A 25,011-nucleotide genomic window follows, 5' to 3' on the forward strand; every position below is an offset into this window, starting at 1 on the left:
GTCTGTGTTTAAAACTTCGGCTCCTCTGTCCTCCACAGGAGAGAAACTCAGTTACGCACAGAACCTGGAAGTATCTTTTGAGCACAAACCAGGGAGCTTCCAAGCCTGCGCTCTTTCGCAAAGTCCCTGGAACCACCGGGCGCAGCTCCAAGGTGGGCTGCCCGAAGTACCATGACCAGCTCTCCCTGAACTTCAGAGTACTGCGCTTCCCGGAGTTCGCCGGTAAAAACTGTATTTCCCAGGATCCACCGCGCCGGAAGTAAGGGATCCAATTCCGGTGCCGTGCGTGGGCACCGCGGAAATTGACATTTATGGTCGATGAAGAAACCAGTTTGGTCTAGGTCTCCACAGAGTAAGGCCGGATCCAACAGGCTGGGTGTGGGTGTGAAGGGTGGCGTGGGGTGGATGGATGTTGATATATGAGTGAGTATGAGAGGACAGCGGTGTCTGTCTGTCTGTCTGTCTGTCTGTCTGGTGTGTACATAACTTGAGCTTTCTGCATTATTTGAGTCTGTGCTTGTCGCTTTCTGCCCCGTTTTTGTTTTTTTTTTCTTTTTCTTTTTTCTTGACAACAGGACTGAAGCAGAGGACCAAGCTTCAGTAAGGAGAGGTCAGGTGCGGAGTCTGCCTGAGGTTCAGAGGAGCTTGAGACTAGCATTTGAGGCTGGAAGTGCCTCCGAGGGTCGCCTAGGAGGGAGGGTACTTGTTGAGCTCCACGACTTTCTCAGCGCTTTAGCCATGTGAGTGCGGAGGGAAGTGAAGGAAAGTGCTCACTGAGGATGCGCTCTGATACCATCCAGGATCTCATGCTTCCTCAGGCTCCCCGTGTAGGTTGTTATTCAAACGGAGTGCTGGAGACCATGAGAACATTATTGCTCCTTATCAAACTCAAGAGCTAGTTTGCTCTTTCTGCTTGAGAAATGAGGCTGTAGTTTGAAAATATGCAATTGTCAGTAATTGAAGAAGGAACGTGCAAATTCATATCAATTGTGTCTCTTCCCTTTCCACTTAGTATTCACAGTATCGTTTCAATGATCCTTGATGTGTTTACAATCACTTCCTTTTTTTCAAGATGTTATTAACAGTAACCTCCAGAGGTTAGTGTTAGGGGTTTTCAGGTGTGTGTGTGTGTTGGTATTAGTACAGTATGATATTTTGCATTATTTATGTGCTTTGGAATGACTAAATTCATAACGGTTTTGTAGTGAATACACTTACTGTCTATTCTCTTTGTCTTTCCAAACTATTAATCCTGTCACCATGTTTCACAATGTATCCCTTGAACTTCTGTTGGGTGGCTGAAATTTTAGTCTTTGACCAGCTTCTTCCAGATCTTTCCCTCATGGATCTACGTCTTCCACTGTCAAACCACACACTGTGTGTGTGTTTACTGCACATCCCGCCTCAGCCATTCAGACTCCATTAACCAGCATTTTACTGTTCCTATGAGATAACAGTGGCAGATTTTACATGAGATTTTGTGATTCAGAGCTTATATTTATCAGCAAGCTTTAAGCACTGTATCTGGACAGATTCTAACTATTCTACCCATCTATGACTGCCCAGCCATGTGCCCTTCCTTGGTCCTGTCCTGGCAGCTCCTGCTCCCTCAGTGTTCTCATGGTGACTCCCCTGGCAACTTGGTCATAGATCTCCTGTTTCACCCTCTCTGACTCTCTGGCCCTCTGCGTGGAACACCCTGACTGGATTTAGAAGCCCTGCCTCCCCTCTCCTGTCCATCTGTTGGCTGATCAGCTCTCTATTAACCCATCAGAGTTGAACGAAAACAGTTCTTACACAACATTGCGGCAGGGGATGCTCAAACTAATGATGGCAGTGCCAGTGTCTAGACTGTAACCAGATCTCTGGGCACAGAAATCACCATCTGAATACACAGAGTAAAAAACCATCCCCCAACATAGATGTGTGAAGGCTCTCAGGAAAGTGTCCATGGTGCACAGTCCCATTTACTGAAAGTGGGGACAGAAGGCTGGACCCTGCCTGAGCGTTGCAGCTGCAGCCCCTCCAGCCTTGCTGTGCTTGAGCCCTGAGTTTTCAAAGGAGGTGCCATTTGGATGCTGTAAGCCCCTGGCAGCCTTGATAGGTGGGGTTCCAGCAGGAAGGTCTGCTCACAGTAGGAGGAGCAGCCCAGGTGCTGGGCTAGCTGGATCTCAGGGTGGAAGATGGGTCCCTTCTGCTGGCATCTTCTGGAGGAAGTTCAAGGCAGACATGTCTGCTCTGCACTCCCACCCTGACCCCTTTGTAATGGGTTGTCTGGGGTTAGGAGAGGATCGGCTTTGTGTAGGCTCCTGTGTGCTTCTGATTTGTGTGTGGAAGGCTGTGAGCGGTGGGAGGGGAGAGAGTGAGTGGGGATGCAGGAGAAATAAATGGAGTTGTTGAAATCACAGTGACAAAGTCAGTCTGGGAACATCAAGTCACAATCCAATGAAAGGCTTTCTTTTTGTCCCCAGGGGAGGAAGCCTGAAGAAGAATGGCCAGCTTCAATTCTCAACACATGGTCTGTGTAAGTTGTATTTTTCTCTTTGACATAGGGGGACTTTCAGGTCAGGTGACTCCTTGTCTTTCCCTCTTGAAGTTTCCCACGGATCCAGAATCCCCCATCCCAGTCTGCCCCTTCACAGTGAGGGTTGGCAGGTCTGAGCCCTTCCTGTCTGAGCCTCTTCCCAGCTGGTACTGGAGTTGTCTTTGAATGCATTCCTGCACATGTGTTCTCTGCTTGGTCTGTGGTGAGGGAGGACTGTCTCTGCAGCAGAGGCACCAGTCCCACAGGGAAAAGGGCTTTGGGGGCTTCTGAGGTTGGAGGTGATGGTCTCATTGACTGCACTGGGAAACCTGATTGACATCTGTGGTGCTGTCAGGCTGATGACCCAGGAAGTTAGGAAAGACCTGAAGAGACATGCTGACCACCTGAAAGGTGTTTTGTTCTTTGTTTGTTTGTTTTGTTTTTACCAAAAATTAAACGTAATCTGTCAATAATATGGACTGGTATATAGTTTATAGAAGTCATTTTCATGACTGCAAATCTTTATATCAACTGATATCATAATAAATTTAAAAACTCACAGCATTCCTTGTGTAATTTCCCTGACCCAGGTGACATTTCTCCTTTGTGGGGATAACCTGAAGGATGAGGATGGAGTGGAGAGGCACAGTTATTGGATATGTAGGTGGATATGCACAGCCGTCGTTTATGGGGAGCTCGTGCAGTCAGGTGCCTTGAGCATTTCCTTATGGCTCCCTTCCCACGCTTGAGTCCTTTCCCTTCTGTTTGTCCATCTTGAAAGCTTCCCCAATTTCAGTCTCCTTGTGTTTGCTCTTTCAGGGGTCAGTGACATTTAGGGATGTGGCTGTTGACTTCTCTCAGGAGGAGTGGGCCTGCCTGGATGCTACTCAGAAGATCTTATACAGGGACACGATGTTGGAGACCTACAGCAACCTCGTCACCGTGGGTAAGGGCTGTGCCCCATGAATGGGGGATGTGTCCCATACACTGTGTGCTTTCCTCACTCGGAATTAAAAGTTAGTGCCATCTTTCCAGTGGTAGCTGAAGCTGAGATGGTGACCAATTCCCGTTATTGCTTCACTCAGAATGCTGAGGCAGGAAGATTGTTTTGAGTGCAGCATCACCCTCAGATACATCCTGAGTTTCAGGCTAGCTTAGTCTACAGGGTGAGGCCTTGTTTCAAACAAAACAACACAAAATAAACAAATGAAATAAATTCCTAGATACATCCATAAATATAATCACAGGTTAGAGAAATAGTGTGGTGGATAAGAGAGCCAGCTGTTCTCATAGAGGATCCATGTTGGATTTCCAGCCCCACAGGTGACTCACAGCCGTGGGTTACTCCAGTCCAGGAGATCTGATGCCCTCTTCTGGGCTCCGTAGACACAGTGTGTGTGTGTAGTACTCAGTCATACATGCAGACAAACCTTCACATATACATAAAATAAATCTTAATCCATAGAATTTATAAAAGGGAGCTGAGTTCCCTTTTCTTCCCAAAGGAAGAATGTGAGGTTTCTTGGATTTAAAATAAGAACTTCATGAAACACCTGCTTTTGCCTGCGATTTGTCAGTCCTCTCAGTGAGCTCTAGGTTCAGATAGAGACCCTGTCTCAAATACTGAAGTGCAGAGAAATCACCGAAGACACCTAACACTGGTCACTGCCCTATCCAGACATGCATGTATGCATACCTACACACACACACACACACACACACACACACACACACACCTGTACATGCACAACCAAATAAAAGAGCCATTATGATTTGCTTAGTAATGAATCAGTAGAGTTGACTGAAACCACAAGTGGACACATTGTTTCCTTTAATGAACACTTCCTTTACCTGCTTTGTAGTGGAAGTTCTAGGCTGTGAGGTTTGTCTCTCTCATTCAGCAATCCTGTAAGAATGAGTATGAATTTGAAAGAAGGCAGTATAGTAACAATGATGATAGCAATTCTGTGACTGGGGATGTGAGTCAGTGGTAGGAATCAAGGCCCTAGTTTTATGCCCACCATTCATTACTAAATAAATAAATGAAAAATTTAAAAGTACTGATTTTGTATTAGTATAGGTCAGAGCATCTGAGAAGTCTTTGAATATAGTTGTTAATCTTAGTATCAATTCTTGCAAATAGATAGCATTAACTCAATCTAAATTATTACCTATTATTCTTATTTTTCCTAGTTTTGTTTGTTTGAGGCTGGGACTCACATAGTGCAGGCTGGCTTTGGACTTGCTATGAAATCCAGCCTTGAACTTAAATCTCTTTGCTTTCACACTTCAGGAGTTTGACTCTGTGTGTGCGCCACCAGGCCCCTCAGTTAGTATTTAGGAAAACGGAGCATAGAATCCTACAGGACTTGCCTAAACGAATGTCATTGTTAGTGAGCTGCAGAGATGGGGCCACACTAGACAGTGTAGCCTACGGGTTCATGTTCTCGATACTCAGTTATGCTTTCCTCTTAAGTGACAAGTCCCTATCTGCATTTAAAGGAGATTAAAACCCTAATCTGAAGCAGGTGGATTCTTACCTTTTCCCTTCTTCTCTGAAGTCTTTCCTCATCATTGTTTTTGCTTTTATAAGTTTTTTTTATCTGTTTTTCTGAGACAAGGGTCTTGCTTTGGAGCCCACAGGGCCTGGCTCATTCTCCCCATGCTGGGCTCACAGGCATGATCCACCATGCCAAGCATTATAGACCTTATAATAAATAAGTCTGTATTTTTAAAAAATCTGCACAGCCAGGGCATGGTGGCACTCACCTTCAGTCCCAGCATTTTTGAGGCAGAGGCAGGCAGATCAAGTAAGTTCAAGGCCAGCCTGCTCTACCTATCACATTCCATTGCATCTTGGGATAATTATAGACACTGAGTCTCAGGGGGAAAAAATGTCTACACAATGAGCCACTTCTTTCTTTCTTTTTTTCTTTCTTTCTTTTAAGTGGGAAGTTGCATTTTCAAGCCAGATCTGATCACCTTACTAGAGCAGGAGAAAGAGCCCTGGATGGCTGTGAAGGAAGAAACAGACAGGCTGAGCCCAGGTGAGTGAGAGTGAGGTGAGCCTGCAGCCCTGCCAGGCACTGCATGTGGTCAGAGAGGCTCCACAGAGCTGACACTGGATGTGACAAACTTCCTTCAAAGCCCCAGGGTCTGTGGGAAACATGCCTGAGCCTGGGAAGGAAGTCAAGGTCAGAGCAGAAGCTGTCAGAGGGGCTTCTGTTTCATGAGTCACTTTCAGTTCTTCTTTTCTTCCCTCCCACTGGAGCAGGTGCCCTCTCTGTAACCTTTACAAGTATCTCATTATTGGTTGTGTGTGTGCACACATGTGTGCAGGTGTCCACAGAGGCCATAGAGAGGGTCAGCTCCCTGGGCTGGAGTCACAGGTGGCTGCTGGTACTCTAACCCAGGGCCCCTGGCAGAGCTTTCAGTGTTGTTGACACTGAACCAAAGCTAGGACAGTTTCAGCCCCAGTGAAAGCTGTACCACAGGGAGGCATGCCAAATGTTCCAATTCTGTGTCTTCATGGTCACTGTAGACATGGTGTGATGGTGTATCCTTCCTGCAGCACTGGGGAGGTGGCAAAGGCAGATTAGATCCCTTGAGCTTGCTGGCAAGTCAGCCTTGTTTACTTGTGCAGCTTCAAGCAAATGATAGACCCTGACTCAAAAAGAACAGATGGAAAAGTCAGTGAAACATCTGAGTGCCCACGACACATCCTTCTACTTAGCTTGGCAGGGAGCTGTGATGGCTCTTCTTGGTTGTCAGTTTGACCACATTTAGAATCAACTAGAACCCAAGCAGCTTAGCACATCTGTGAGAGATTTTAGTTAATGAAATCATCTGAAGGGCTGGTGAGATGGCTCAGTGGTTAAGAGCACTGACTGCTCTTCCGGAGGTCATGAGTTCAAATCCCAGCAACCATATTGTGGCTCACAACCATCTGTAATGAGATCTGATGCCCTCTTATGGGGTGTCTGAAGACAGCGATAGTGTACTTACATATAATAAATAAATAAATAAATAAATAAATAAATAATAATAATTAAAAAAAAAAAAAAGAAATCATCTGAAGTGGGAAGACCCACCTTTGATCCACATCTCTTGAGGTGGGAAGATCCACCTTAAATCTGGGCCACACCTTGTGGTGCAGCCTGTGAAAAGGATGGGAAGGAAGCTGTGCTCTGTCTGCTTCCCTCACTCTGCTGGCAAGTCCAGTGCCTCACTGGTGTGAGAGCCTACTCCTTCAGGACTTCAGCATGTGCTGAGGACCAGCTGAGAGATCCAGTCTCGGACTGAACAGCTACCACATTTTTGGACTTTCTGTTCTATTCGTTTGTCTGCGAATTTCTTTCTTTTTTTTATTTTTAAAAGATTTTTATTTATTTATCTTATATGATGAGTACACTGTAGCTGTCTTCAGATGCACCAGAAGAGGGCATCAGATCCCATTATAGATGATTGCATGTGGTTGCTGGGAATTGAACTCAGGACCTCTGGGAGAGCAGTCAGTGCTCTTAATCGCTGAGCCATCTCTCCAGCCCGAATTTCATTTTTTTAAACGACCGAGTGATTCTCTGTTGTGTGAATCAACCACATTTTCATTATGCATTTCTCTATTAAAGGACATGTGGGTTGCTTCCAGTTTTTCTGCTATTATTAACCAAGCAGCAGTAAACATGTTTGAGCAAGTGTCTCTGTGGAAGGATCAGTGTCTTTGGGTGTGTGCCCTAGAGTGGGCTATCTGGACCTTGTTGAGATTGACTCTCACCTCACTGATGAGTCTACACATTGATTTTCATAGGAGCAGTACAAGTTTGCACTCCCTCTAGTAATGGAAATGTAGCCCCCTCCACAGGCTGCCAGCATGAGTAGTCACTTGTTTTATTGATCTTACTCATTCTGACAGGTGTAAGATGTAAGCATTAATTAGGTTGATTTATATTTCTGTGATAGCTAAGGATACTGAACTTTTTTCTTCAAGTGTGTCTCCACCATTTGACTTTCATCTTTTCTCTGTTTATATCTGTACCCTGTTTTCTAATTGAGTTACTCATTTTCTTGATATGTCATTTTCTTAGTTCTGTGTGTATTTTGGATGTTAGCCCTCTATTGGATGTGTAGTTGGTGAAATCTTTCTCCATTCTGTAGGCTGCTGCTTTGTCCAAATGACAGTGTCCTTTGCTCTGCAGAAGCTCTTCAGTTTCCATTTAGCAATTTGTTTTCTCTGTACCTGTGGTTTCCTGTGCTGATGAATTCCAGTCTCTTTCCTACTTTCTTTTTCACCAGATTCAGTGTATGTGATATGTTTGGATCTTTGATCCATTTTGAATAAAGTTTTGTACAGAATGATAATTATGCATCTGTTTGCATTCTTGTACGTGCAGCTGTACTTTTTGACGGGCCCCATTTGTTTGAAGATGCTGTCTTTTTTCCAGTGTGTATTTCTGGCTGCTGCTGCTGCTGCTGCTGCTTCTTCTTCTTCTCCTTCTCCTTCTACTTCTCCTCCTCCTATCCCTCCTCCTCCTCTTCCTCTCCTCCTCCTATCCCTCCTCCTCTTCTTCCTCTCCTCCTCCTCTCCCTCCTCCTCCTCCTTCTCTTTCTCTTCTTCTTCTTCTAGATTTTATTTATTTATTTATTTTATATGTGAGTACATTGTCACTGTCTTCAGACACACCAGAAACAGGCATCAGATCCCATTACAGATGGTTGTGAGCCACCATGTGGGTGCTGGGAATTGAACTCAGGACCTCTGGAAGAGCAGTCAGTGCTCTTAACTGCTGAGCCATCTCTCCAGTTCCCTATTTCTGGCATCTTTATCAAATGTCTTGTGTCCATAGTTATGTAGATTTATTTCTTCAATTCACTTCCCTCCATCAACGTGTCTTTGTGCCACTACCATGTTTTTGTTTTGTAAATTACTGTAGCTCTGTAGTACAAATGGAGATGTGGGATGATAATACCTCCTGCACCTCTCTTGTTATTCAGAATTATTTTTAGCTATCTTGGGATCTTTTATGTGATGGGTTCTCTTTTGTTGTTGTTTGTTTGTTCATTTTTGTTTTTTGTTTTTCTAGACAGGGTTTCTCTCTATAGCCTGGGCTGTCCTGGAACTCACTCTGTAGACCAGGCTGGCCCCGAACTCAGAAATCCACCTGCCTCTGCCTCCCAAGTGCTGGGCTTAAAGGCGTGCGCCACCACTGGGAATTTTGATGGGAATTGCATTGAATCTGTAGATTGCTGTTGATAAGATGGCCATTTTACTGTGTTAATCCTACTGATCCAAGAGATGGGAGGTCTTTCTATCTTCTGATATCTTCTTCAATTTCCTTCTTCAGAGAATTGAAACTCTTGTCATACAGGTCTTTTTCTTGCTTGGTTAGAATTACACCAAGATAATTTATGTTATTTGTGACTAATGTAAAGGGTGTTCTTTTCTTTGTTTATTTTTCTGCCCATTTATCATTTGAATACAGGATTTTTTTTTAGTTAATTTTGTACCCAGCCACTTTACTGAAGGTGTTTTTGTAGGAGTTCTCTGGTACAGTTTTTGGGTTACATATGAATCCTAATATATAATCTGTAGATACTTTAACTTGTTCCTTTTCAGTTTGTATCCTCTTGTTTTCCATTCTTGTTTTATTGCTCTAGCTAGAACTTAAAGTATTGTATTGAGTAGACGGAGAAAGAGGGGGCAGCTTTGTCTTCTCCCTGATTCTAGTGGAATTGCTTTAAATTTTTCTCCATTTAATTTGATGTTGGCTGTTAGCTTGCTGTATATGGCCTTTATTGTGTTTAGGTATATAACTTGTATCCCTGATCTCCAAAACTTTTATCATGAAGGGTGTTAGATTTTGTCAAAGGCTTTTTCAGTATCCAATGAGATAACGTAATTTTCTTTTTCTTTTTTGTTTTTTGTTTTGTTTATATAGTGGATTACATTGATGGGCTTTTATATATTGAGCCACACCTACATCACTGAGATGATGTATACTTGACCATGGTGGATGATGTATTTGTTCTGTTCTTGGATTTTGTTTGCAAGTATTTTATTGAGTATTTTTACATCAATTTCATAAGGGAAATTTGTCTGAAATTCTTTTTCTTTATTGAATCTTTGTGTGCCTAGACTGTAGTACAACCAATTTAAACTTATTCCCGACTAGCTTACAAATGAATGAGACTCAGACGATGGTTATTTTATTTGGCTTTGACAATTACTGGAGGGTAACCCCTAATCTACTCTCCTAACTGCTGGCCTGGCTACCTCTCCAACAATGTACCTCAGATACTTGCTGTTTCTCCTGGATACATCCTCATGGTCTGTGTCCTCTCATGGTGGCTTCCTCTCCTCTCATTCTTCCTCTCTTCCCCACCTTCTCTCGATTCTACACCCCCACACCCCTAACCATTTAACTCCAAATCCACCTACCTCTAATCCCTCCAGTAATTGGCTGTTGCCAATTTTATTTAACCAACAGTTTTAAATCAAGGAACAAGGTTTGCACAATAAAAGCTTGTAAATGTGAGGATTCACTCATAGGCCTAGACCTTCACATACAGAATTTAGCATTACAATACACAGCTACAGACCAAACCTCAACAATTCCCCTGTTTTTGTCTTTAAAAAAAGGTTCTTTCTCTTATAATAATAAACAACATACCCTAGGAACAATTATGAAGTTATTATGAAAATTATTAGGTAAAAGTTACATTTTAAAAATCCTGTGTGTTTGTATTTGGCAACTCAGGAAAAAGTATTCTTTTATCTAAACTATCCTGGTGAATTCAGAGTTTTGTATCTAGATTAATTTCTATCCTAACTTGTATTGCCATTGTAAAATTACCTTTTTAGACCTAGAAGATCCTTTTAAATCCTAAACAATGTAAGCTTATAGTAAGACTATGACTAGCTAGTCTTCCACCTTATAAGAGGCCTGAGGAGGAAATAAATATTACTTGTATGCAGGAAGCACAAGGACACAGCTTCCAAAAATATAAAATTACAGAGACGGCTGACCCCCTGGACAGTATCCAAAATTCTCTATAACATTGGAGCATCTATCTTCAGCCTTCTGGCCAGAATATCTGACAGACTTTTTATGAAGCAGGAAATATGAAGGACTTGCTTACCCTGTCTTGCCAGAGCTTAACAGTTGACCTCTCTGCATCCAATTAGTCCCTTCTGGATAGCATTCTTTTTGCAGATAGAGTTAGAGCATTTTCTTTGCCCAGTAGCTAGCTTGTTACAATTGAAACAACTCCATGTGGAGGCCTTTCTATGCTCATCATCTTCTTCCAAGTCAAATTGGTTGCTGTCAGGAGTTGACATGTTTCATAAATTAATAAAAACATCTTTAAATGCCATATTCTGTGAGTTTCTGGGATTTTTGAAGACCATATCTTTATATATAGCATATCTGAACAAGCAAACATTGCCTCTCCAGCTACCTATTATCTGTATAATCCAGGGTGTATATTTCTGTGATAATCCAGACTAGTATCTGACAAGACCATGAGTTTGATTGACTGTTAACTTGCATTACTTAATAGGACTGGGATTAAACCTTGTAATTTTAAATGAGTTGCATAGGCACAATGCCTATGTTAGAGTTGAAACATGCATATATTATGCTGTAACAAAATTAGTCTTAAATTTTGGATCAATATTGTGATGGTTTAAATATGCTTGGCCCAGGGAGTGGCACTACTAGGAGGTGTGCCTTGCTGGAGAAGGTGTGGCCTTGGAGGAAGTGTGACATTGTTCACATGGGCTTTAAGACCCTCATCCTAGCTCCCTGGGAGTCAGTCTTCTCCTGTTTGCCTTTGGAACAAAATGTAGACCGCTCAGCTCCTCCTGCACTATGCCTGCCTGGATGCTGCCATGCTCCCACTTTGATAATAATGGACTGAACCTCTGAACCTGTAAGCCAGCTCCAATGAAATGTCCTTATAAGAGTCTCCTTGGTCATGGTGTCTGTTCACAGCAATGGAAACCGTAACCATAACAAATATACAAAGATTTATACTAATGAAAACCTTAAATCTGTATTAATATACAAAATTCTGTACCAGTGTAACAGGATATAACCTTATTTTTGTATCATTATTCAAAATCCTGTATCAATTTAAGGTGATAGCTATATCATCCTTTTTGGACTTCCCTGTCCCGGATTCTCTTGGTTTTGTGGGTTTTTTATTGCTTCTATTTCCATTTTCGGGTCTTGAACTTTTTTATTCATTTCCTTCACCTGTTAGATTGTATTTTCTCGTATTTCTTTAAGAGATTTCTTCCTTTCCTCTTTACAGGCCTCTACCATCTTTATAGCATTGGATTTAAGGCTGTCTCCTTGCGCTTTGGCTGTGTTAGGATAACCAGGCTTGCCGTAGTAGGATAGCTAGGCTCTGATTGTGCCTTACTGCCCTTGCTCTTGTTGGTTGTGTTCTTACACTGTCCTTTAGCCATCTGGTGGTCCCCTGGTGTTAGCTGGGTGTTCCTGATGCCAGCAGGACTCCTTTGGGAGGCAGGCAGAGCCATGGACCTGACAGTGGATGTCAGAGAACAGCCAGCTGTTGACCTCTGGTGGCTATGCCCCAGATGGATCCGGCATGCATCAGATTGGCAGGGAGAGGTCTAAGCTGGATGTTCCTGGGCAGCGGACATCCTTGAAGAGGCAGGGGACATCATAGGCCAGACAATGAAGGTTGATATCCAGCTTTAATCAGTGGTGGTTAGATAGCATTCAAAGGTTTACTTGAATTCTCTGATATTTCTTGAGACTTGATGGTGTACATGCATATGGTCAATTTGGGAGAAAGTTTGATAAAGTGCGGAAAAGATGGTATAGTTTTATTTTGTTTGTTTGTTTGGCTGAAATGTTCTATAAATATCTGTTAGGTCGATTTGGTTTACAATGTCAGTTAGCTCCAGTGTTTCTCTGTTTTGTATTTTTCTGGATGATCTATTTATTGCTGACAATGGGGTATTGCAGTCTCCCACTATCAGTGTATGAGAGGCAATTGTGAGTTAAACTAATGTATTTTTATCATACTAAATTGGGTTTCCTATGTTTGATGCCTAGATGTTGGTGGATTTTTCCTTTGATGAACATTTAATGTCCTTTCCTATCTCTTCCTGTTAGTTTTGACTTGAAGTCTGTTTTGTCACATAATAAAAAGGCTACACCAGCTTGCTTCATAGGTCCATTTGCGGACTGGAAGATATTTTCCATGCTTTTACCCTGAGATGTTTGTCCTTGATGTCATGGTGTGTTTATTGGGTGCATCAGAAGGATGGATCCTGTTTTCACAGACATTCTGTCAGTTTGTGTGCTCTTCCTCCTCCTCCTCCTCCTCCTTCTTCATCTTCTTCTTTTCTTTCTTTCTTTTTTTTTTTTTTTTTGGTTTTGGTTTTTGTTTTTTGAGACAGGGTTTCTCTGTAGACCTGGCTGTCCTAGAACTCACTGACCTCAATCTTGGAGATCTGCCTGCCTTTGCCTCCTAAGTGCTGGAAATAAAAGTAGGCACCACCACTCCCTGCCACTTTGTCTGTTTTTTATTGGGAAATTGAGACCATTGATGTTGAGATACATGAGAGAGCAGTATTTGTTGATTCTTGTTATTTTGTTATGGTGGTTTGTGTGTGTCCCCTCTTGAATTTTTTTTTTTAAAGTGCTTTCTGTAGGCTAGATTTGTAGATAGGTATTGCTTAAATTTGGTTTTGTCATGGAATGTCTTATTTTCTCCATCTATGGTAATAGAAAGTTTTGCTGAGAAGAGTAGTTTTGGCTGGCATCTGTGGTCTCTCAGAGTCTGTAAAGTATCTGTTTATTCCCTTCTGACTTTTCAAACCTTCATTGAGAAGCCATGTATTGTTCTAATAATTGTGCCTTTATTCTTTGTCTGTGCCCTTTGTAGCTTTTCATATTCTTTGTCCTGAATGTTTAGTGTTTTGATTATTATGTGCTAAGAAGACCTTCTTTTGGTGTTCTTCATGGTTCTTATACCTTAATAGGCATCTTATTTTTTAGAGTAGGGGAATTTTCTTCTATAATTTTGTTGATAATATTTCCTGTGCCTTTGACCTGGGTTTCTTCTCTTGCCGGTATTCTTATTCCTAGATTTTTGTCTTTCCATGTTGTACCAGATTTCCTGGATGATTTGTACAGGAATTTATTGTGTCTAATTTCCAAGATTTTTCTCTTCCAACTCTTATATTTTGTTTGTGGGGCTTGTCTCTGATGTTCCTGTCTGAGTTCCTGAGGTTTTTGTGTCCAGATGTATCTCAGTCTTGGTTTCCTTTATTGATTCTATTTGTGCTTCCAGGTCTTAAGCTGTTTCATTCATTCCCTTCCACTGTTTGTGTTTTCATTCTTCTTTATTGATGTTTATCATATTTATAAAAAGCTATTTTAATGTTTGTCTTGTGCTTCGGTAATGTTGCAGTACTCAGGGCCTGCTGTGGGGCTGCTTGGCTCTAGTGCACACATACTGTCCTAGTTTTTATTCTGTTTTATTTTTCCCTTTGGGAGACTATCTAAGTGCCAATATCTGATCTTGTCTTTGTTGGGTGGGTGGGTTTTTTGTTTCTTGGTTTCTGTTGCTCTCTCTGGTTCTTAGGAGAGTGTGGTCACTATGTGTTACTTGGGAGGAAATTATTGTGGAATCCTGAATGGTGTAAAATCTGGGAGTGTGATTCTAAAATGTGCTTCTAGGTATTGGCAGCTAATACTTAGGAGCTGGAATTGGCTAGGAGCGGGGGTGTTGAATGCTCCACAGGAAGGAGGAAAATAGGTCTTCCCCCAGGATCTGCTTAGTCCCCTGGGAATGGGGACAGAGTGAGGAGAGGCCACATCAGATGTTCTGTTACAGAGCTGCAGATGAAACTGGGGATTGGACTTGGAGAAATGGAGGAAGCGGTGAAGATCTGTGGTAGGCCTGCCTACCTGTTTCACTGAGCAGAGTAGCATTTGAGTTTCCAGGGAAGGCCTGATGGAGTTGGGGGCTGAGATGAAGCAGTTAATATAGAGAAGGGAATTGGTTAGTGTACATCTGTGTGGTGGACTGGAGATGGGGGCAGGGATGAAGGGAGGGTAAACAGGTGGTCTGCTACAGAGCTGGGATGAGACTGGGGAATTGTATTTGGAGGAAAGGAAGGATAGGCAAAGATCTGCAGTTAGCCTACCTGTTTAAGTCTTCTTTATCTTTAAGTCTTAAAAATTCTAATGAATTCTGTTTTGTTTCTGTCTATTTTCTTCTTAGTTTGTTTTTGTTTTTCTGATGCTGAGTCTCCTTATATATCCCAGGCTGGCCTGGAACTCATGATGCGTCTACCACAGGCCACTTTTTGCTGGGATTACAATTGTGTACCACTACCAGCACACCATTTTTACCTTTTTTTTTTTTTTTTTTTCATAAAGAATTCCAGGTCCAGGCCAGTTTTCTTATAGCATGACAGGTGTTATATATTTGTGTGGTGTAGGCTTTTTTCCTCATGATTTGGTTCAAAAACAGTTATGAAAGGGTTTGTGTTAGGATAAAGTGGCAAAATTTGGCAGTCCTGTGCCAAGGCATGTCGGTAAAAACATGACACCACACAACCGATCTGATGTAAGAGATTCATTGAAGGATTGGGGAGAATGAAAGGCTCTCTCAGACTGGGGACATAGAGTCAGATCGAGAAGAGAAAGCAGGAGAGAGACTATGAACGAGAGAGAGAGAGAGAGAGAGAGAGAGAGAGAGAGAGAGAGAGAGAGAGAGAGGAAGAGGGAGAGAGGAGAGAAAGAGAGACAGACAGAGGAAGACAGAGATCTGAGTTGGTTGTGCCCTTTATGCACTGCACCTGCCACACCCTGAGTACCAGGTGGCTCTGGGTGATGCTATAGGCTGCTGCAGCTAGGTTCCTGATGGCAGCCTGGTGCACATGTGTGATTCCTAACAGTGTGTATTTCAAATAGTATGCAAATAAGCACATACAATTATTTAACAGTTAGTTATAATCTTGTTAAGCAGACATGTCTTTCCAGTTCCAACCTGTTCTACTGTAAAGAGTATTGTCTTACATAAACTTTGCTTACTGCTGCTCTCCTTGCTTCCATTCAGCTTCTCAAAAAAAATACGTTAGAGTTTGGTCATTATTTTAATGGATTTTCTGTTACAGGAAAACATTTTATATTTGTATATGTGTTACAGGAAAATAAAGTATTCTTGCTTTCTCCTTTTCTTTCAGATTTGGAGGCAGATTATGATGCTGAAAATATGTCTCCAGAAAATCATAGTTATAATAGAAATTTATCAAAACAGAGCATAAAGCAATTAAGTATAACTTTTGACCTGAAGGACTCTAGAACTAGTAATGGCCCCACCTATAGTACATTCAATGGACTACAGGATTGTCAAGGAGGTGCTGGTCAAAAGTTTACTACCAAGGAAGAAATGCCTCCTTATACCAGCCAGACTCTTGCTCACAACATAGAAAAACCATATGAATGTAAAGAGTGTGGGAAGTGCTTTGGTTGTAGGTCAACTCTTACTCAGCATCAGGGTATTCACACTGGAGAGATGCCCTGTGAATGTACAGATTGTGGAAAGGCCTTCAGACTCCCTCAACAGCTTACAAGACATCAGAAGTCTCACTGTAGTGAGCCTTTTGAGTGTAATGAATCTGGAAAGGCTTTTTATCTCCCTGGCCTGCTTAAGAATCGTAAAACCATTCATTCAGGTGAAAAAACGTTTGAATGTGAGGAATGTGGGAAGTCCTTCAACCGTGTCTCCAACCTTGTTGCACATAGGATTATTCATGCAGATGTGAAACCATATAATTGTAATGAGTGTGGGAAAGCCTTTAAACGGCGCTCATACTATATGCAACATCAGAAAATTCATTCTGGTGAGAGACCCTTTAAGTGTAAGGAATGTGGAAAGGCCTTCATTTTTCTGGCTCACCTCAATGGACACCAGATGATTCATACTGGAGAGAAGTCATTTGCATGTAAGGAGTGTGGGAAGACCTTCAGACTCCTCCAACAGCTTACAAGACACCAAAAATTTCACAGTGGTGATAAACCTTTCAAATGTAATGAATGTGGAAAGGCTTTTCCTTTTCCCGACAGGCTTAAGCTTCATCAGACCATTCACACAAGTACAAAACCATTTGAATGCAGGGAATGTGGGAAGTCTTTCAAGTGTGTCTCCCACCTTGCTCAACATAGGCTTATTCATGCTGACGTGAAACCATTTGAATGTAGTGAGTGTGGGAAAGCCTTTAATCGTCGCTCAAACCTCATACAACATCAGAAAATTCATTCTGGTGAGAAACCCTTTCAGTGCAAGGACTGTGGAAAAGCCTTCACTGTTCTGCCACAGCTCACTCGGCACCAGAGGATTCATACTGGAGAGAAGCCATTTGAGTGTAAGGAATGTGGCAAGAAATTTTACACTGGCCCACACCTTGTTCAGCACCAGCGTGTCCATACAGGTGAGAAACCCTTTGAGTGTAGTGTATGTGGGAAGGCCTTTAGGCTTCGGGCATGCCTTTCTGAGCATCAGAAAACTCACATTGAAGAGAAACCTTTCAAGTGTAAGCTGTGTGGGTCAGCCTTCAGAAGTAGATACCAGCTTAGTTTACATCGACGCACTCATCCTCACGTGAGACCCTTTCAGTGTAAGGACTGTGGAAAGGCCTACATTCTTCTGGCACAACTCATTCAGCACCAGACCATTCATACTGGTGAGAGGTCATTTGAATGTAGGGAATGTGGCAAGAAATTCCATACTGGCTCACACCTAATACAGCACCAGCATTTTCATACAGGTGAGAAACCCTTTGAATGTAATGTATGTGGGAAGGCTTTTCGGTTTCAGGTTTACCTTTCTGATCATCAGAAAACTCACATGGAAGAGAAGCCTTTCAAGTGTAAAGTATGTGGGTCAGTCTTCAGGCATAAATACCAGCTTAGTGAACATCGACTTACTCATACCGATGTGAGTCCCTAGGAGTGCAGGAATGTGGGATATTACTGCAGTGAAGGTCAAATTTCACTAAGCATCAGAGTATTCACACTGGAAAGAAATCCTTTGAGTGTAAGGAATGTGGGAAGGTCTTTGGACTTAATATGCTTCCCATTGGTCATCAGAAATCTCACAATGATGAGAGACCTTTTGAATATAAAGAATATGGAAAGGCCTTTCATCTTTCCAGCCTGCTTAATAACCATAAATTTGTTACTACAGTTAAAAGACCCTCGTGGGTCTCCCTCCTCCCGTTGTAGGCCAAAATGGTCTGTGAAGGCAGTGGGAGCCAGGCAGTCGAAAGTACATATGGTGAATGACCACACCGGGACCAACTATTAGGAAGCAGATCAGTTTTTCTTAGGGTGATTCAAGGCTTATACAGTTTTGAGGGACTGAGGGTAGTGACAGTTTTGAGGGACTGAGGCTAGTGTCATCCAGGATGGCAAAGGTCATTGGCTGGGGCCTTGGGCACCTGAGATGCCTCATTAGCCCGGGAAGCGCTTCAGGGATCCCAGATCTTAGCTGAACAGGTTTTATCAGGAGAAAAGAAATTGGTCCTGTAATCTAATTGAGGCTACCTGACATTTCTCAGCTAGAGGTGTGCATGGAGGTATAGAATTCCCCAAAAGTCAGAGGAGAAACCCTACTAAGAAAGGGAGTCTCATAGTATGCCAAGCCCAGAGGCTATCCAGTCATAGTGGGCTTCAAGCTTAGTTAGCAGAGTTTTCCCACAACCCTTTAAATGCAAAGTATGTGGGAAGTCCTTCAAACTTGATTTCAACCTCATTCAGCATAGGTTTATTCATGCTGGTATGAAATCATATGAATGTAATTAATGAGTGTGGCAAAGCTTTTATTCATTGCTTAAGCAGCACCACACAATTCATTCTGCTGAGAGATCCTTTCTGTGTAAGGAATGTGAAAAGCACATTGTTCATGGAACAGTCCTTCAGATTTATCATATAATCCATAGTGATGAGAAGCCCTTTCAATGTAAGGAATGTGGGGAATCTTTTCACACTCATTACCCATTTCTTGGACAGTTTAGAATTCATACCAACAACAATCCTTATGAATGTGAAGAGTGTAGAAAGTACATGTGGTAGAGCCCTTACAGTCTATCAAAGAATTCATACTGTTGAAGAATCTTAACAGCTAAGAATGTGGGAAGACCTTAAGTTGAATAGAAAACTTAGTTTGGCATTCTGAATTTAATATTAATAACAAGTCTTAAGATATAAGGAATGTGAAAAGGCCTTCAGCAATCCTAAGCTAGCTGTCTATTAGAGAATCCTATTGGTGAGAAATTCTATGACTATAAATAAGGTGGCAAAATGTTTAGATTTTAGTTCAGCCTTCATGCACAGTAGCAAGTTCATACTGGTAGGACACCCTATCACTGGAAAGAATGTGGAAAGACCTTCAATTGCAGCTCAGGCCTCCTTCATTATAAAAGAATCCATGCTGGTGTCAAACACTATGAATGCCAGGAATATGGGAACAGTTATAGACTAAGCTGTTAAAGTTCATCAGAGAGTCCATATAGGTCTAAACCCAGTGATTGGGAAGGCTCAGTCAGGAAAAGCCTTTCTTGTAAATGGCAAGCTTATAAAATATCAGAAAATCCATAATCGCCAGAGTCTGATGCATGTAAAAAAGGTGGACAAGCCATCGCATAAAAATTCTGTTATTTAAAAGAATGTGAAAACTTTAAGCTGCCATAGGATTTGGTCAACATCACAGTATTCATATACTCTTGGTGCCAAGAAACCCTTTGGAATGAGAATGTGGGAAGTTGGTTGTTCAGAAAAGGTATTCTGTTGAGAATATCTTTTAATGTCAGAAATACAGGTTATCAATCATGTTCTTCATTTGCTCTCATCTTGTTAGTTGTATAGACTTAACTCATCAATAGTCACCCAGGACAACTTAAGGAGAGCAGTTATTGGAACTATGTTTATCTGAGATGTCTTTGTTGTTACCATTAACATCACATGGCTCCTGTAATATTAGACTGAATATTTACTTTGTTTTTGCATAATTTGTTAATGGGCAGCAAAGGACCAGCCAAAGTTGTGGTAAGAGGATTATAATAGATAACAAAATCCTTGAGGTATTCCTTCAGTGCTAATGTTCTATAAAATAGATTTTTACATTTTTCTTGCTTTTATCGGCATTAACTGACATGAAAGGCTAATTGTACTTTAGATAGTTTAGGAAAGCCTCATGCATTCACCCACTATTAAATTTTAAACAACTTCATTCTGGATACATCTAATGGATGAAAAGGAACATGAAATGATTTTGAATTGTGAATACATTCCTTAAAAGTATTTGTGTAGAGATTTTTTAAAACCTGGTTATTGATGAGTAAGTACTTTCTAACTTGTGAAATTTATTAAAATTTCAAAAGGTAGAATCCTATTATTTATGTCCTCCACTCACACATGGAGATGAACTATACATTTGTGATAGGAGAAGAATGTCCACAGGATCCTCCACCTTTATTCTTGCTGAGGACACTTCAGGTTTGACTAGAATTTGATTTTCTTGATGGAAAATCTTGTGGAAAATTGCACAACTATATTCTAGGAACTGGAGATCAAATTGGCTGTGATAATTTATCCTGGTATCACTTAAATGGCCTGTGTATTTAAACCTCCCTCTCAGGCTGTCTGCTTATCTTGGCTTCTGTTAAACTGCCTGTTCAGGTAAAATCGCCTCCTGCAGCTGTTGATCAGAATAACAGAATGTGGTTTTATTGTAAGTGCTCGGGTTATAGTTGAGTCTTATATACTTCAATGTACTCAGAGCTGGCTGGAATAAAGACCTGCAGTTGGTTATACACTGTGTTTAAGTGGTCTCTCATGGGCTCCCTCTAACACATTAACAAAAATATCCAAATTTAAATCACCTATAAAAATACATGTGAAATTTTTCATCCATATGAAAAACTTGGAATAGTCAACAGCATACTTCTGGATCCTCACCTAGTTTCAAAATTGTTAACAATGTACAGTGTTACACTCTCTCTCTCTCTCTCTCTCTCTCTCTCTCTCTCTCTCTCTCTCTCTCTCTGTGTGTGTGTGTGTGTGTGTGTGTGTGTGTATTCGTACCATTAAGAGTATGTTTTAGAACTGGGTGTGATAGTGCATCCCTAAATTCTAGTAATGGTAAAGGTGAGGCAAGAGTTGGGGTAAGCCCAGCTATATAGTGACTTCAACTTCAGCTTTTGCTTTATAGAGATCCTTTATTTATTTATTTATTTATTTATTTATTTATTTTTAAATGTAGATATGACATTTTATCCCTTACTACATCAGCCAAGATGGAATGTCATCTGTACCATAATTGCCCTTAAGGAAATGACCCAGGATTTTATGACTTTTAGAAATTTGCCCTTGGTTTCCGAACTGTCCTGTTTTTCTAATGTATATATCCTGAGGCAACTCCAGTGTAGATAGAAATTTGGCTTTGCTCTGTCCTTTACTGTTCGGTGTTACTGTAACTCAAGGCAGTATGCACAACAGTTGGAATGTGCTCATTCAGCTACATTCCCAGCACTTAGTCATTGTATTTTTTATCCAAGGGAATTAGGTTCAGATGAAATGTTTTGGATAAGAACATATTGTAGTTTGGATGTGTTGTTGCCATATGTCCAGCTGTCACATAATTGGAGAAATTAAGGTTGGTCATTTGAGTGAAATGATGGGTGCCAGAGCTCTATTAAATGTCTAGTTTGTTCTGTGAGACAAGAACTTTCCAATAAGCTGAAAGCCACCCTGCCCTTCTCTATTGACAAGTTCCAGTTAGACTATAGATACACAGCAAAATTAGGTGTCTTGCCCTCTGTCAGAAGAATATCTCTTAACTGAAAGTCATGCCTCCAATAAAAAGATACATCTTACAGATTAACAACAGAGACTCCCAGAGTGAGGGCAGAAATCAGCCCCTAAAGACTAAATCAGACTAGTCCAACACCAAGCTCATCTAACCAGAACAGCTACCCCTCATCAGATTATACAGTGCCCAGTGACATTGGAAACCAAAAGGGAAATTTTAGTTTATATTGCCTGGCTTACTGAGACAGACTTGAAACATACCTCTCCTGTCTGTGAGGAAACCTGGGACCTCTGACTTGTCCAAAATCTGAGAAAAATAATAGTCATGAAAGTGCTAACTATCTACACTATGGTCTCAAACACATAGTCTCAAGAGTCTGATTCCTCCAGAGAAACAGGTGTACACTCTCTTGCAATTGAAAAATGCATTCTTCAGCTTCCAATAGGCAGAGGTGAGTAAACATTTTTGTTTTTGAATGTACTGACCCAAAGGTAGGTGATGGGGCAACCCTGGACCAAGTTGCCCCAAAGATTTAAAAGATTTCCAACTCTCTTTGATGAGACACTTAAGTGCTGACCTCTTCCCTTTCTATCAGAGGTTGCCTGGGTTTGTGTGTGTGTGTGTGTGTGTGTGTGTGTGTGTGTGTGTGTGTGTGTGTGTTTGTGTGTGTATGTGTGTATTTGTGTATGATTTCTACACACGCACATACACACATCTCCTAGCCTCTAAAACAAACATATTATAAATGGCCACTGAGGAACTCCTGCATTACTGCAATACTTATAAAACTTGAGCTATACAATGTTGGCTTAGGAAGATCTACACTGTACATCAGGGGCTATCTGGTAAGCGGAGGCAAAAGGAGCCTGTCCTATAGTGGGGTTGGTACCACTCTTCAGATCCCAACACCATACACCAAGAGACAGCTTTGAGAGTTTCCAGGTTCCTGTATGTATTTCTGACTCAGAATACTAGAGTTTGTCGAAATAGTAACACTTTTATACACCAGAATAAATAGGAAACTGAGTACCTAATCTGTACTGAGCTTAGCAAAAGGCATTTGAAGCTTTAGAAACAGCTGACTTGAGGTCCAGTCCTAGCACTTCCAGACATCTCAAAACCTTTTCATCTGTTTGTGAAACAAAATACAAAGAGGCTTTTATCTCAAAATCTGGGGCTTATGACATACCTGTCCAAACAACTAGACTCTGTAGCAACCAGATGACCCACCTGTCTAAGCACTCTGGTGGGAACTATTAGTCTAAGAATAATGAGAAAAAAGTTAACTCGGTCATTATCTTATCCTTACAGCACTCCAACTGGTTCCTTCTTCTGAGGAACACCAGAATGCTGGCTGTCTATGCCTGTGTGACCCAATACCAAGCCCTATGCTTGGAGCCTTGTGTCCGATTTGAAAAACCCACTTGCATCAATCCTGCTACCCTCTTGTCTGATGAGGACCTACAGAGTGCTCATCCATGACTATCTCAAGATGATATCCCCCTGTCTTGATGCAGTGCTCTACATGGGTGGTAGCAGTTTCATTAAAGATGTTACCAAGTATGTGAGGCCTTCAATAGTTATTGTAACTGAAATGATGAGAGCCCAAGCCTTAGGACCAGGTACCTCAGCCCAGAGAGCAGAGCTAATTGATCTGACCCAGTCTTTCATGTGGGGAAAAGGAAGTCTGCTACCCCATAGACAGACAGCGGCTATGCCTTTCCTAACCATGCACATTCACAATATATATAGAGAAAGAGGGCTTCTCAGTGCTAGGGAAAAAAACATTAAAAACAAAATCTTGGCCCTCTTAGAGGTTATTCGGCTTGTTCTTCAACATATTGTACTCCACTTCCAAGAACATAAAAAATAAATCTGGCTGTGGGAAACAGAAAATCTGGGTACTCAGGCTCTATGCCACAGGAAGGGACCCTCGAAATAGATTTACTTTCCAGAATAAATTGCCCCCTCTTCTTGGTCCCCAGACCTTTGGATCCTTATGAAGTTATCTTACCCATACCAAAGCACCAACCAACCATCTGCCCTAAGGAAACTATTTCACCTAATACACTTGGATCCAGAGACCTGCCTCCCACTTTTGAGGACGCTTAAGGGATCCTCATCCCTCTTTCCCACTCTTGGGAATGTTCTTCCACTACTTGTTTTGTTTTGTTTTGTTTTGTTTTTTGAGACAGGGTTTCTCTGTGTAGTCCTGGCTGTCCTGGAATTCACTCTGTAGACCAGGCTGGCCTCGAACTCAGAAATCCACCTGCCTCTGCCTCCCAAGTGCTGGGATTAAAGGTGAGCGCTACCACCGCCCGGCGTTCTTCCACTACTTAAAACATTTATTTGCAGTCAGTAATCAGACAGGACTGCTAACTACGCTTAGATCCTTGATCCCCTTACTACATAGGGATAGGAAATAGCTAGACTGTCAGCCCATTGAGGGACAAAATTCATTATGACTGGACATCCCAAATTAACATTAGAGTGAAGTGGAAACTTTAGGGTTCTTTGGAAAGTTGTGTTGGATGATGTTTTTCTGGGGCAAACACATGAAGGAACGTGTCATCAAAGTGAACACAGGTGAAAGGTTAAGGCAGACTCATGAAGGAACATTTTACTGAAGCAGACACAGGAGAAAGGATATTCACATCATGTGAAAGGACACGTGATGAAGGATTCTCCCCTAACACACAGATGTACTGGCCTGCCTTACATTGCATAGTTGAGCTCCACTTGTCAGGACTCCATAGAGAGAAATTCTTGTTGCTTCCTCAGACTCAGGCTGATTGGCAGAGTGATGTCATCTGAGACAGACACACGTGCTGAGGCAAGACCCATGGAGGATACGTGATGTTTGAAGGGATGGACACACAGTGAAGGAGACTGGGCTAGGCTTGCTTATAGAGCTGGTTGTTGGTCTTGCGTTTTTTGCTCATCTTCACTTTGTTGAGAGAGGCATAGCCAAGAGCTACCCCAGATGTCCCTGCTGGTTTGAATCCCTCTTGCTTGGCCTTGTTTTGTCTTTGGCCATATGCTTTTAGTGCAGAAATCTATTTGCAATTCAAATAAGAGCTAATACCAATATTCTTTAAACTATTCCACAAAATAGAAATAGAAGGAACATTGCCAAACTCATTCTATGAGGCTGTAGTTACCCAGATACCTCAGTCATGCAAAGGCTCAATAAAATAAGAGAACCTCAGAACAATTTCTCTTATGAACACTAATTCAAAAATACTCAATAAATACACAAACCAAATCTAAGAACACATCAAAAGTATCATCCACAATGATCAAGTATGCTTTGTCCCAGGAATGCAGGGGATAGTTCAATATATGAAAATCTATCAATGTAATCCACCATATAAACAAACTGAAAGAAAAGAAAATTATATGATAATCTCATTAGATGCTGAAAAAGCCTTTGATAAAATCACTTAAAACACTTACATATAATAAAAGCAATATACAGCAAGCCAATAGCCAACATCAAATTAAATGGAAAGGAATTTAAACAATTCCATTAAAATCAGGGACAAGACAATGGTGCCCACTCTTTCCCTAGCTATTCAATATAGTACTTGAAGTTCTCACTAAAGCAATAAGGCAACTAAAGGAAATCA

The 25,011-nt window shown here is 41.5% G+C and overlaps 1 protein-coding gene across 3 annotated transcripts; it reads left to right on the forward strand.

The window, feature by feature from the left end:
- The first annotated feature begins 267 nt into the window (after nucleotides 1–267).
- On the forward strand, nucleotides 268–20,384 carry LOC117702970 (uncharacterized). Of its 3 annotated transcripts, XM_034494275.2 has the most exons (6): nucleotides 268–352; nucleotides 2,472–2,524; nucleotides 3,344–3,470; nucleotides 5,473–5,571; nucleotides 15,756–17,362; nucleotides 18,454–18,798. In XM_034494275.2, exons 2-6 carry the CDS (start codon nucleotides 2,492–2,494, stop codon nucleotides 18,643–18,645), a joined length of 2,058 nt encoding a protein of 685 aa, XP_034350166.1. In that variant the 5' UTR covers nucleotides 268–352; nucleotides 2,472–2,491; the 3' UTR covers nucleotides 18,646–18,798. The 3 variants fall into 3 exon arrangements, with proteins under 3 accessions (XP_034350166.1, XP_034350161.1, XP_076786595.1); XM_034494270.2 differs by having other exon boundaries at nucleotides 15,756–20,384; XM_076930480.1 differs by lacking the exons at nucleotides 268–352; nucleotides 2,472–2,524; nucleotides 18,454–18,798 and adding an exon at nucleotides 3,108–3,232 and having other exon boundaries at nucleotides 15,756–17,670.
- Nucleotides 20,385–25,011: the final 4,627 nt, after the last annotated feature.

The sequence above is a fragment of the Arvicanthis niloticus genome, chromosome 1 (assembly GCF_011762505.2).
Source record: "Arvicanthis niloticus isolate mArvNil1 chromosome 1, mArvNil1.pat.X, whole genome shotgun sequence".
NCBI classification, from domain to species: Eukaryota; Metazoa; Chordata; class Mammalia; order Rodentia; family Muridae; genus Arvicanthis; species Arvicanthis niloticus.

Excerpts from the sequence above, each read along its gene's own strand:
- LOC117702970 (XM_076930480.1), top strand. The coding sequence starts at position 3,149 with ATGAGGATGGAGTGGAGAGGCACAGTTATTGGATATGTAGGTGGATAT. Across the intron at positions 3,471-5,472 it reads CAGCAACCTCGTCACCGTGG|TGGGAAGTTGCATTTTCAAG; the intron begins GTAAGGGCTGTG and ends CTTTCTTTTAAG. Across the intron at positions 5,572-15,755 it reads AACAGACAGGCTGAGCCCAG|ATTTGGAGGCAGATTATGAT; the intron begins GTGAGTGAGAGT and ends CTTTTCTTTCAG.